The sequence below is a fragment of the Pteropus vampyrus genome, unplaced genomic scaffold (genome assembly GCF_000151845.1).
Source record: "Pteropus vampyrus isolate Shadow unplaced genomic scaffold, Pvam_2.0 Scaffold379, whole genome shotgun sequence".
Lineage (NCBI taxonomy): Eukaryota > Metazoa > Chordata > Mammalia > Chiroptera > Pteropodidae > Pteropus > Pteropus vampyrus.
Genome location: NW_011889160.1, coordinates 1082721 through 1095503, shown reverse-complemented (window position 1 = coordinate 1095503; position 12783 = coordinate 1082721). Strand labels below are relative to the sequence as shown.

At 48.5% G+C, this 12783-nt stretch overlaps 1 protein-coding gene, 1 long non-coding RNA gene and 1 pseudogene across 2 annotated transcripts in view; 2 read left to right on the top strand and 1 right to left on the bottom strand.

Moving 5' to 3' along the window:
- Nucleotides 1-1724: 1724 nt before the first annotated feature.
- On the top strand, nucleotides 1725-2200 carry LOC111731499 (annotated as a pseudogene).
- A 442-nt stretch (nucleotides 2201-2642) lies between these two features.
- LOC111731498 lies at nucleotides 2643-8822 on the top strand. The gene is made up of 2 exons (XR_002777167.1): nucleotides 2643-3649; nucleotides 4943-8822. It is a non-coding gene; the product is annotated as an uncharacterized LOC111731498 (long non-coding RNA).
- A 2-nt stretch (nucleotides 8823-8824) lies between these two features.
- The window catches only part of CFAP20 (cilia and flagella associated protein 20), a 12916-nt gene continuing 8957 nt past the window's right edge, over nucleotides 8825-12783 (bottom strand). Inside the window, exons 3-6 of the mRNA XM_011379958.2 lie at nucleotides 10983-11094; nucleotides 10180-10368; nucleotides 9711-9821; nucleotides 8825-9223 (exon numbers count right to left, since the gene is read on the bottom strand). Of these exons, the coding sequence (XP_011378260.1) occupies nucleotides 9218-9223; nucleotides 9711-9821; nucleotides 10180-10368; nucleotides 10983-11094 (418 nt within the window). The 3' untranslated portion in view covers nucleotides 8825-9217. The remainder of the gene's footprint in view (nucleotides 9224-9710; nucleotides 9822-10179; nucleotides 10369-10982; nucleotides 11095-12783) is intronic.

The following is a 12783-nucleotide window of genomic DNA, read 5'->3' as shown; positions in this document are numbered from 1 at the left end:
CCCTCCGCCTGGATCGCCCTTCCCTTTACGGCCGGGTGTCCACACCGTCAGGCCGCTCAAAGGCCTCCTCCACAGAGCCTTCCACCATCCTCCCACCCCCTCCAACAAAACTCAGGGACTGGCAATTACACCTTGTACCTGACCACACACCGTCTCTGACAATATTCTCCCAGGCACAGGCCCCAGGCAGAGCCACCCTCTGCTGGAGGAGACAGGGGGGCTCTCTCGGACCCTGGAATTGAACTTAACTGGCCAGGCCTCATTCCGAGCAGGGACCCCTCACCCAGACCAAGCTCAAGCCAAAGGATAAGGGGAGGCACGACGGAGCTGAGGGGTCCCCGAGAGAACTCTGAGCTGAGTGCCTGTCGCAGAGCGCCTGGCGTGGTGCGTGTCAGTCCAGGAACAGGGAGGTAGCTGCCTGCAGGGCTGCTGCTCCCTCTCTGGATGGCCCTCTGTGCCGGAAGCTGGAATCTGGCCCTGACCTGCCATTCTGCCCTGCCACTCAGCCCGTCTCGCTTCCCCTCCCACCTGCCGGCTCCTCCTCCCGCTGCAGACCACCCCTCGGCCCAGTGGGTCCCTTTCCTGAGGCAGCCTGATCTACCATTGCCTTCCCCCTCAGGCGTTGGTCACCAGGGCTGTCAAGGCCACATTTCCAGGCCACTCACCCTCCGTAAGCAAACCTGAGAGCTGGCAAGGCAACACAGACCTTCGCGTGGCAGGCCCCACTCCTGCTCTCCCACCCTTAGCCTCTCCCTTCCCCGCCATCCTTTTCACGTTTAAGAACATCTTTCATTAATGTGTTTTTGGTAAACCACTTCATATGCTTTGGGAACTGAGATGAGATATACATTAGTAAGGAAATAAATACTACCCGCTTTCTCCTGTACATTAATTTATCCTCTCCTCCCCCTGCATAAGGGCACTTGGGGTCTGAGACAAGGAGGCAGTGCAGGGACGGGGGGAGGCACCAAAAGGGAGGGGCTGGGTATTACTTGTGTCCTGTGTCACTCACATCGTGGTTATCTATTGTTACTTAAAGAACCACCCCAAAACCCCCTGGCTTAAAACTACTATCATTTTATTTCCTCCCGACTCTTCCATCTTGGCTGGGATCTCTGGGCCATTCTGAGGCTGATCCTGCTGGTGGCCACCTGTGCAGCTGTGTTCAGCTGGGAGCTGAGGCCATGCTTCTCTTTCTCCATACAGATGGGGCCTCCCGATCCTTCTCCATGTGTCTTTCCATGCAGTCACCCGACAAGATCGCTCCAGCAGAGTAGCCTAGAGCCAAGAGCTTCCAACGGTTAAAAAGGAGAAACCGTAGGCCTCCTCAAGGCTTAAGCTCAGAACTGGCACCGCATCACCTCTGCCACACTCTGTAGTTACAGCAAGCTGCAGGCCAGCCCAAATACCGGGGGAAGGAATTACGCAAGGCGTGAATACTAGGAGGAAAGATTCACTGGAGGCCACCAAATTAACAGGCCGTAACGACACACATGGAAACGCTGGAAGCGGTACATGAAAAATTGTAACAACTGTATTTTGGGGGGTGGGGTGGGAATATGGGTGCTTTGTACTTTTCTATTTTGACATGTGAAAAAAGACAAGTACAGGGGAGAATGAGACATCCAGTTCACCCATCTGAGCAGAGCTATTGCAGGCGGCCGGCATGGCAGGTCCCCTTGGTCCTCAGGGAGTTAGAGCCTTCTGGCCTCATGGGGCCCTAACATGGGAGAGGGCTGAAAGCGAAGAAGGAAGCCCCTGCCCCTCCTAAAGCTGAAGCCGAAGCAAAGGCTTTGAAGGCAAAGCAAGCGGTGTCGAAAAGCGTCCACAGCCACAGAAAAGAAGACATGCACGTCACCCACCTTCTGACGGCCCAAGACACGGCGGTTCTGAAGCAGCCCAAATATCCTCGGAAGAGCACCCCCCCAGAGAAACGAGCTTGACCACTCTGCTATCATCAAGTTCCCCCTGACTACTGAGTCAGCCATGAAGAAGATAGAAGACAACAATACACTTGTGTTCATTGTGGATGCCAAGGCCAATAAGCACCAGATCAAACAGGCCGTGAAGCAGCTCTATGACACTGACATGGCCAAAGTCAGCACCCTGATCAGGCCTGAGGGAGAGAAGAAGGCATATGTTCGGCTAGCTCTCGACTATGATGCTTTGGATGTTGCCAACAAAATTGGGATCATCTAAACTGAGTCCAGCTGGCTAATCCTACATATAAAAATTTTTCACTGTAAAAAAGAAGAGAAATGTAGAATCCAGGGCCTCCCCACAAGACCTGCTGAATTAGAACTCACATTTTAAAATCCCTAGGTGATTCCCATGCACGCTAACATTTGAGAAGCTTGCTTACATCCATTGATTAAGGACATGATTATACGACATTGAACATTTTGTTGGGGGGGGTGGTGGTAATTCAAGTCTCATTTTGTTTAATGCAAGCACTTAAGACAGCATTGTCCAAATCTGCACTGCCCAATACCGCAGCCCTTAGCTGCATGTAGCTATAGAGCATTTGAAATGTGGCTAGTGTGATAGGACTGAATTTTAAATTTTATTTCAATTAATTAAAACTTAAATAGCCACAGTTGGCTAGTGGTTACCATATTAGCACCTATTTAAAATCTGCTTTGTTTTTTAAAGGCCTTTGAACCTTCACATGGCAGCCTGGTCCCTTTCTCCGAGAGGATTTGCATAGCCTTGAACTCCTCGTTACGGTGTAAGATTGTGCCCTAAGGAAGAAATATATTCTTTGGTCTTCGTTCCCAGCTCCTGACCAGAGCTCTTAAAACCTTTGTAATTTTTAAGCAATAAAGTGGCCAGGAGCATCTTTTGTTCTAATAGTTGGTCAGTCTGTGGCCTCAGTTCCTAAGACAGAGCTCTGAAATCCTTTGGAATTTTCAGGGTGATAGGAGTGTCTTTTGTTCTAATGCAGTGCCTCTTAGGGGGTTCCTGGATGGAGGCTGGTCACCAGAAAGACCCAGCTATGACGAGAAGCTTGGAATTTGCAGCCCCACCCTTCATTGTCTGGAGAGGGGGAATGGGCTGGAGATGGAATTAATCATTGATCATGCCTGTGCGATGAAGCTGTCACATAAAAATCCCTCTAGTATAGGGCTGGGAGAGCTTCCAGGCCAGCGAACGCATCCACGTGCCAAGATGGTGACACGCTCCAACTCCACGGAGGCAGCAGCTCCTGTGCTCGGGACCCTTCCGGACCTCACCCTGCTTCTCTCTTCATCTGGCTGTTTGCCTGTATCCTTTATCATATCTTCTATTATATAACAAACTGGTAAATGCGTTTCCCCGAGTTCGGTGAGCCATTACAGCAAATTATCAAACCTGAGAAGGGGGTGTCTGGGAATCCCCAATTTGTAGCCAACTCAAGAGGAAGTGCAGGTAATCCGGGGACCTGCTACTTGCAGCTGGTGTCTGAGGTGGGAGGAGGCAGTCTTGTGAGCCCTTGACTGGCGGCATCTGATATTAACTCCAGCTAGATCGTGTCTGAACTGAATTGTAGGATACCCAACTGGTGTTCGAGAGTTGGTAGCTGTGGGAAAACCCACACATCTGGTGTCAGAAGTATCGATAGTGTGCAGAGAAGAAGAAACAGAAGTTTTCCTTTTATACGATTTCACAGGTGAGGCAAGAAAGCTCAGGGTTCTGAGGACCATGGGGCCCCAAATGGGAGGGGAGGGGGGCGGCCATGGGTCCCTCACAGGGGGTGACCTCAGCCTTCTGGAGAATGAGTGGAGCCCTGAAGCACCCTGCAGGCCTCGACGGCTTCATCGGGGGCAGGTGGGGGGTACAGTAGGACAGCTAATGCCAAACCCCACAGGGGAGGGCAGGTGGTCCACCTGGGTCATCTAAGGAAGCTCCAGGATTTTCATTTCCCTTGAGTTTGCTTCCATTTCCTGGGGGCAAGGGTGCCAGAAAGAAACTTTGGGTGTAAAGTGTCTCCCCTCCACCACCCCTCCGCCAGCACACTGACCAAAAGCAGCACCACCTCTGGCAACGAATCTCTCGTGCCCTGTACTTAGTGCAGCGATATCAGAGACACCTGTTCATTGGTGAGATTCTGAATCCAATTCAATATGGGGTTGGCCAGAAACATTATGTAGGTACCTCTGTCCCCATTAAAAAGGGGACACAAGAATTTGGCAAACCCAGCCACCTAAAACCTTCAGAACATTTCAGTCTGGAACTCCCACAGGACCTGCAGCTCGTCCCACCCCTCACCTGCACACACATAGCGTTGGGTCCCCATGTGATCCTGCTTTCTCAGTCCGATCCTACTGTCCACACATCCCCACGTTCCCCATGGAGAGCGAACAGACACTTCGCCAAGTTTTAGGAACAGGTGGCATGAGTCTTTTTCGCACACTCACTATCAATTTTGTACTTGTGGGATGAGATCTGCTTTCGCAGCACAGCCCCAGGTAGCCAGCTTGGAGGGAGAGAGGACAGCTTCCCCCTCTTCTGACAGCTGGAGGATCCTGAGGGTCACCCAGAATCTGACATGTTGGCTTAGGTTAGTTCCCGGTACCAAGAAGAGGTCCCAGGCTTGGAAGGATGCTTTAGGGTTCAAATGAAAATGAGGACAATCTCAGAAGACAGGAGACGGCTTTGGAGGGTGACTTGGAAACCAAAGGCTAGTCATGTGTGGACCAATTCTACTGTATTTACTGATATTACTGTATTCCCTCCCAAATACCAGGAAGATTCACAACTTGAGACACGATGGAGGAAAGAGCTGGGGGAAACACAAGTGATGAACTCATGCAGGCCATTATTAATATTGATCACCTCGTGCAGCAACATAGCAGAGGCTCAGTGATGTTTTCCACCCCTTTAATAAGGGGTTCTGCCCAGTGTGTTTCCATATCCCATCCCTTGCAGTGTTGTTTTTTTTTTTTTTTCTGCTTTGATTCAGATACCATGGATACCAAGAGGCACAATTTTTCCAAGGCTCATGCTTCATCCAGATGTTCGATGCCTTTTGGATTTACAATTTGGAGGGGCTCTATTGCAGCCCAGAGGCACTCACGGTTTGCGCTGCAGGACTCCACACTTCCAGGTTGTGGAAAAGGTAGAGAGATAAAAGTTACATGCTAGAATTTTGTATAAGGGCAACATAAGGTGTTTTAGGGGGCAGGGGGAGGTTGTTATCTGCAGTTGTGCCTGGGGCAAGGTTGCTTTATGCTTTCTTCCCTCCCAGCATCTGGTCTGCCTCTACTCAAGAAGTATCACATTAACTCTTGCTCTCTCCAACTTGGAGCAGCTTCTCAAGTGACAGAAACACCAAAAATCCCCAGAGGAAGGTGTTAACATGCAGATTTCTGGGCCAGATTTAGATCTCCTGAAAGAGAATCTGCATTTTAATGAGCTCGGCCCCAAGAGCCTGCATTTTAATAGACCAGGACCTAAATTCGACGGTTTTTTAAATTGAGAAATATAATCAAAAGAATATATTCAACTGTGTATGTAATTCCCCCACCCCCAACTCCAGCTAAAGCACTCTGAGCTTTGAGATACTCAGTCCTGTGCCTGCCATATAGATTGTCACTTATAAATGCATCCTAGAACGAGTCTTTTTTGCCTATTTAAAAATTGTATAGAAATGGAATTCCATTTCTATACAATTATATATTGTGCCTTGCTGTTTTTACTCTGCGTTGTGGTTGTGTGGTTCCCTCTGCTGTTGCGTCTTGCTGTAATGTGTCCCTTTTGATCACCGTGTAATATTCCATTGTGTGACAATAACATAACCGATCTATCGTTCACAGACATCCTCTCCCAGCCCAGCTCTGAGGCACGTTTCACGTGTTTTATCATCAGGCTAATTCTGTTGATGAGCAAATAACAGGTCACCAAAGTCGAGTGATTGAAGAGCCCAGCGCAGGGGTTCAACGGCTCGAGTCTGAGACCTGCCACCACCACCAGGGGTATCGCTGTGTGAGCTCAGGCACGTTGATCTCTGTGCCTAGTTTTTGCATCTGTAAAACGGTATCTGTAAAATCACAGTAGCAGGTCCCGTTTCAGTGTTGTGATGATTCAGTACAACAAACACCTGTAAAGTAGGTACAGCTTTGCCTAGCCCATTCAGCTTCAGGGCAGGAATGGAAACTGGGACTTCTGCCCTACCTCACAGTCTTTGTACAGTTTGAATTTCCCATGAGCATGTGTTGCTTTTGTGGTCCATTAGTTAAACACAAACCTTTGGCCCACAGCTTCTTACCCTCAGCCTCAGGCCCTGGAGTTCACCTGATGTATGACTACAGAGTAATGAACCAGGCAAGCCCTCACTGCCAAGGCAGAGCTGAGTCTAGTCTTTGAGCAGCCAAGGCTGGCCTGGCCCAGCCACCCAGGTGGACATTATCTGACCTGTCAATGCCCTTTACCAAAAGGGCAGAGCCAGCCACACAGGCGGCAGGGGGTGCCAACACAAAGGAGGACAAAGTTGGTATATGACTCCCATCAGGTGACCCGAGTCCTCGTTCTGCCCCTGCCACTATTAGAGGGGCTAGCTATGCCTCTCTGGGCTATAGTGTCTTCTTCAGTAAAATGGGGGTAGAGGGGACTCAGACAAGAGCTCCAAGATCTTTTTCAGTGAATTCCATGACACTTGAGGCTTCTGGGTAAAGCAGCTGAGGTGCTAGGGAAATCAGCTTGGGGGCTGTTGCCTGGTATATGTGTCTCCTTGAGAAATGCCCCAGGAGGGGGCTGGTCTGGCACAGTGGGTCTTGTTGGCCTGGCTTCAGGGGCAGCAGCCAAGGGACCAGTGGCAAATAAGGGCTATAGTGAATCTGCTCTCCCCCGAGACAAGCCCTGATGGGTATGATTGCACACCATCCTCTCAAGTTCATGCCAATTAACAAACAGTCCCATTTGGAAGGCAATGCCTTCTAAAACACACCATGCCTTCCAAGGAGCTGACTACTGCGAGCCTGCTCGTTTCCAGTCGGAGGTCCCTCAGGCCCCAGTTCTATGCAGGCTTGTCACCCCTGAAACCCGTCCTTCCTCCTTCCCTCGACCTCGCAACTAGAGCTGGAAGGGGCAGAGGGCAAGGGGCCGAGCAGTCCTTGGTGCCACAATCCACAGTGGCCCGGGGCCAGCTTAGATAATACATCCCATCACCCTCACACCCCCTCACTTCCTCTCAGATGGATATGTGAAGCATCTGGGAAGTCAACAGCTGCTGCCTTCCACCCCAAAGAGGGTGGTGAGGTAATCCCCATACATAGTCTGACAAGTGCCTCAGGGTGAAGGGGGCTCTGTGTGGAGGAGAGTGAGGAACTGTATTTTTCAGGAGCACTTCACTGGTGTCCCGGCACCAAAGAGAGATGAAAAGTTAACCGGGTTTTCTGGCCTCCACAAAAGCATCTTTCATCCCATAATAGACTCCAGATTGGCGGGAAGATTTCACTATACAGTGGCCAGAGACAGGAAGCTCTGTTGAAGGCCCTGACCGCTCCACCCCCACTCACTTCTGAGGATTCCCACTGTAACCTAGAGAGCTCGGGAGACAGGCACATGGGGTCTGACGACAGGAATGCTAACATGAAGGATGGAGAAGCGAGGCAATATTTGGGCTGTCACCTGGGCCGATGGCTGTTCTGTGACGCGGAACAACTGATGACTCTCAGAGGTGAGAGGTAACTCCATGGGAAAGGTAGCTCCGGTTGGATCATCAGCAGTAACGTCTTGGCTGAGCCCTCGAGTGCCAGACACTTGACAACTGTGAGAAATAAACAGTCACAGAAGGTAGCAGTGGAACACCTTTCCCCCCGACCCCTCCACCTCCTGCAGCCCCCACCCTCCTCGGAGATTTGGTCAGGCTTATTACCCACAGCAGGTGGCAGAGAAGGACCTGGGAAGAGAGTGCTTCTCGCCATTTAACTGCACGGATTCGAAGGATTCGAAGGATTCGGCGCTACATGCTTTTACTTCTAACAAGGTCAAAATGGCGGGTGTCGACAGTTCCAGCCTCACCCCTGTTGAAAGGACCCAAATCCAGGGGGAGTGCTTGGGGAGGATGCGGATCTATGATGGCCTTTTGTTCTGTTTTAGACTTTTGACATTTTTATTACATATCCTTTCCAAAAATACTTTCTATACAAAAAAGTGCACATATGATACAATAACCATTCTCTCCAGATGAAAGCAATGTTCTGGTTCTGGTGTATCCTTCAGGATCATCTCCGTGTACCTACACGTGCTCTTCTCTGTCCCAAATTGCCTTCTTCCCAAGAAACGTTACATACCTTAGCTGTATCTTAAGTGTTTAGCTTTTGTAAATGTAACTGTCTGTGCCAGGCCCTTCCACTGAGCACACGCCCTCGAGTGTGAGTGGGGCAAGCTCTCTCATGTCATTCATTCTGGTGTTTAAAAAAAAACATTTTTCCTATAAGCTCCTAAATGCAAGACCAGCACTTTATCTGGAGCTCAAATAGGGAACTGGTGACCTGTCCCAGTGCTGAGGGACACTCGCTGTGCTCACTGTTACAATATGACACCTTCGGAAGGTGTTTAATGGCCTCTGAACTATATGCCATTTTGTACTGAGCTTGACTTAGGACCCAACTCCTAGGAAGATGTCTCTATTAGTCATACACTATTCGTGTTCTTTTCCATTTGGTTTATCTTGGAAGTTGTTCCAAATCAGTATCTATAGATCTGCCTTATTCTTTAAGTGCTCACTGCAGGCTATTCCACAGCATGACTGTACACGGTGTCTTTGGAAAGAATTCTATTTTCATACCGCAAAGGAAAGAGAAATGTCACCATTAAAAAAGATACAAACTAAGAACGAATGTACAAACCAAGAATATAACGTTTTATTCATTTCCAGATGAGTATTACACAGCATATACATATATTTAGATAATATATAAAACAAGGAACAAACCGTAGAAAGAAATATTGCCTTATGGGACATCTTTAATTCTCTAAGTTCGTGGGAAATGGATCTCCCCACACTCTGGGGCAGGCAGCAGGATGAACTCCAGCAGTCAGGTATCAAAAGACGGCTTATCCCCCACTGTACTTACGATGTGATTGTGGCTTTACGGCATGGTCACTGGTGTCTGCGACAAGGGACACCAAGTAGTAGACAAAAGAACACAGCACAGTGAACTAATACAAGTATTTCTTTTTTGCACTGTCCTCCAGATAGTTTTCAGGGTCTACCCCTTGAGCTGCATTCCAGTTATTGCTGGAGGAAAAAAAACAAAACAAAACAGGAAAGAAGCATTGGTTTAAATCATTAGAAAACAGATGATCAGTGCCGCTGACACCGTGACACTGGAGGGGATGCTGGGCTGGGGGGAAATGCAGACATGTCAGCAAGAGGCAGGCACGAAGCACCCACCACTGGGTCAGGGGAGACCCGTCGGCGGAAAGCCACGTGGGGCTGAGACAGAGGCTCCAGTGGAAGGCCTGTGAGCAGGTGGGAACAGGCGCCCACCCCTCAGATGGGGCAGGGTCACCTTGTGGAGGTGGAGGGAGCAGTAACGGGCACTTGACAGATCGCTCCTGGCTCAGCGCTGCGGGTGGGGAAGGCTTGGGGTCTACGATGGAGAGGGAAAGGCTCTCCGCTCTCCTTGTCCAGAGGCTCTGCAGCTCAGCTCTTAGAACAGAGCAATTTCCAGGCCCCTGCTTCCCCGACTCACTGCCCGGTCCTCGGAGGAAGGCCAGCGTACCTTCGCCTTGTTCTGAACTGGGAGATAGAGTTTGAACTCTGCTGGCAGTTCGTCTTCTGAGTAGAGTCTGTCTGAGAAGTAAACCCGTCGAATGCGACAGTTCGCGTGGATCTGTGGATGCAGAGACTTGTTTTGAGAGACTAAACGTGACTGTCCTTCCTCACCTGCCGATTCTCCTAGCGCGCCCCCATCCCCATGGTGTGTCAAAGCTGCATCCATTTTGCAACTCCTGGGCTTGGCCTAGGGGGTCGACTGTGACAAGAGGGAGATTTTGCTTATCGTTTTCTCCCACTGGATATAAGCAAAATCCTGAATAAGTCCTGGACCCCTTTGAGGTCCAAGCCCACCAAACAGTAACTTGGGAATTTGAGCCAGAAACCCACACTGTTCTGTCACATGGGACACAAGCCAGTAACGGCCCACGCCCCCCTCTCCCATTTGGGGCTCCATCTGGAAAAGGACCCCGAACCTGCACTCTTAGTGTCTCAATGTAATTTGTGCCATATGCCCGCCGAGTAAAGTCTGACAGGTTGAACTGAATCTGGTTCCAGCCGTCGTCCAGTCGCATGGGCATGGTGCAGATGAAGGGCTTGACCCGGGTGGTGCTCTGGTAGTTACTAGCCCGGAACCGCCGACGCACATTTTTGTCATCTAGTACCTTTCAAATATAGACAAGAGTCACATTCACTCTATCCTGGAAGCAGCAAACAATCTTGCTACGGCAAGGACCTGTACTCCCACAGCCCAGTTTCCCAAGGCTGAGACCCAAGGGAGAATAAACAGACCAGACATAGGTCACATTAGATGCAGATGGCCTGGAAGTAGCAAGTTTATCTTATTTGTTGTCAAGACAACACCAGCTGCTTATGACATATGACACACCCATCATGCTCTCAGACCATAGGATGATATCATAAACATTCTTCCCTTTGAAAAATAAAATACTAGAATAGAGACCATCAGTAACCCAGTATTAAATGATTTACTCTCCAAATGGACACGACTCTAACCCTTAAGCTTTGAAATCTTGTAGCTATGGATTAGATTTTCTAGATGCTTACTGTGTTTCTTTAAAACCTGGCATTGGATTCTGATTACTAATACCAAATTTATGTTATAATAATAAGGGCCAAATCAAGCGTATAGCAAAAGCAGAAAAGAAGACATACGAAAAGATAAAGATCCTTTCCTGGGGCCACCTTTCCCCTACAAGTTAAGACACCTCTCCGGTACGCCAAGAGTGTATGTATGCAGGCATATGCACATACATACCTGTACTTCAAAGGTAAAATATTTCTTCAGGTTTTTGATAATCATGACAAGGAAAGGAAGTTTAATTCCCAGTGTCTTCTTTGGGTCTGCAGGACATGTGATATACGTGGTGCTATAGAAAGAGGAAATACCAGTAAACACACTACTTATCTCCTGTGTGGCGCGCACGGCCATAACACGTGGTCCAAGAGGACAAACTGGAAGGCAGATCTAAAAGATCCAGATACGTCCACCAATAAATCTCTCAACCCGTAAGTCAGCCAATGCTTTAAAAAATGCTGGACTCTGAAACAAAAGCTTAACACGAACTAGACATCAACAATAAAACAGCTGAAAAGCAAAGCCAGACCAATGGATCTGAGCAAATTCTTCCAGTGAGAGAAGATCCAATTCTGGTCCAAGAGAACCAACGAATGATAGAAAACCAAAACTAAGACCACTGTGGCACTGAAAACCACAGTGGCCACCCACTGGGTGATGGCTGCGACACACCCCATCCCGTTCTGCCACACACACACACATACACCCCTTGGTTAGATATTATTAATAGCTAATTCTTACGTAGCGTTTAGCTTACTATGTGTTTAGCAGATTCTAAGTGTTTTATACGCATTCACTTATCCAATCTTCACAATAACTCTATAAGGAAGATGTACTGTTATTATCCCCATTTTACAGATGAGGAAACTAAGGCCGAGGAGATTAAGTAAACTGTCCAAGGTAAGCTCTAAGTAGCAGCTGAATTCATACTGGGCAGTCTGTGCCATTCATCTCTCTGGTGTATTGCCCCCTGGAGTACAATGTCTCTGGGAGAACAGAGTGGTGACCTACCTGACATTTGTTCCTTCAATCTCTAGCACTAGGGACTGGATGTCGTTATCAGTGATTCTTTTGATGTGGCCATTCCGCACCTATATGGAAGAAAATTAAACTCGTTTCAAAGAAGTTAGCACTGAAATATTTGGCACCAACTTTGTTAAGATTGTGAAGGCTGAATGGGACCATTTAAAGAAAACCACGGTGGCCCAAGGCAATAACACTGCAGTTTGTGGCATGTTATGTCGAAGCTTTTATGTAAGTAAACCATGCTGTTATCGCTTACAGGGTCCCATCCACCACCACAGGAATCGCAGGCAACTTGGCAATCTGTAAATCAGGATAAATTTCTTCCCAAAGAAATCAACCCAGTTCAGATTCAGCTAACATTTACTGAGTTCCTACTACACTAGAACATTCACGTACGTTCTCTCACCTAATTCTATCGCCGCCACCAACAACAACTACGAGGCAGGTGGTACTGTTTCCACTTTACAGATGTGCACATTGAGACTCAGGGAGTGAAAGTGACAGCTCCCAAGTAAGAGAGGCAGGATTAACAACCAGGCTTTCCACTGCCCCACACACTGCCTCATGTACGGCTTCAGCCAGAAGGACAAATACTAAGTGACGCTGAGGAGGCAACCAAAAGCTAAAAGCATTGTTCCCCTAGGTTTACTCCTTCGTGCTTCCTCATCGTCTTTTCCATTTCTACTTTTTCAGGCGTGAACTCGTCCCATCTGTGCCACGCGCAGAAGCCTTCTTTAGCATGTTCAGCCCACATCAACCTCCCTTCTCTCCAATTTGTTTTTCTGGTTCATGTGGCCCGGATGACATAATTCTGCACTTCAACCAACATTGTTTTGTACTGTTTCCTGCATATGTAAGAGGTACACAGTGAGAAGGAATCAATATTTGATGCAGCTTCCTCCTCTCAAAATATTAGAAAGAACTATCTTCAAACAATAAACTCTTCTTAAGCACC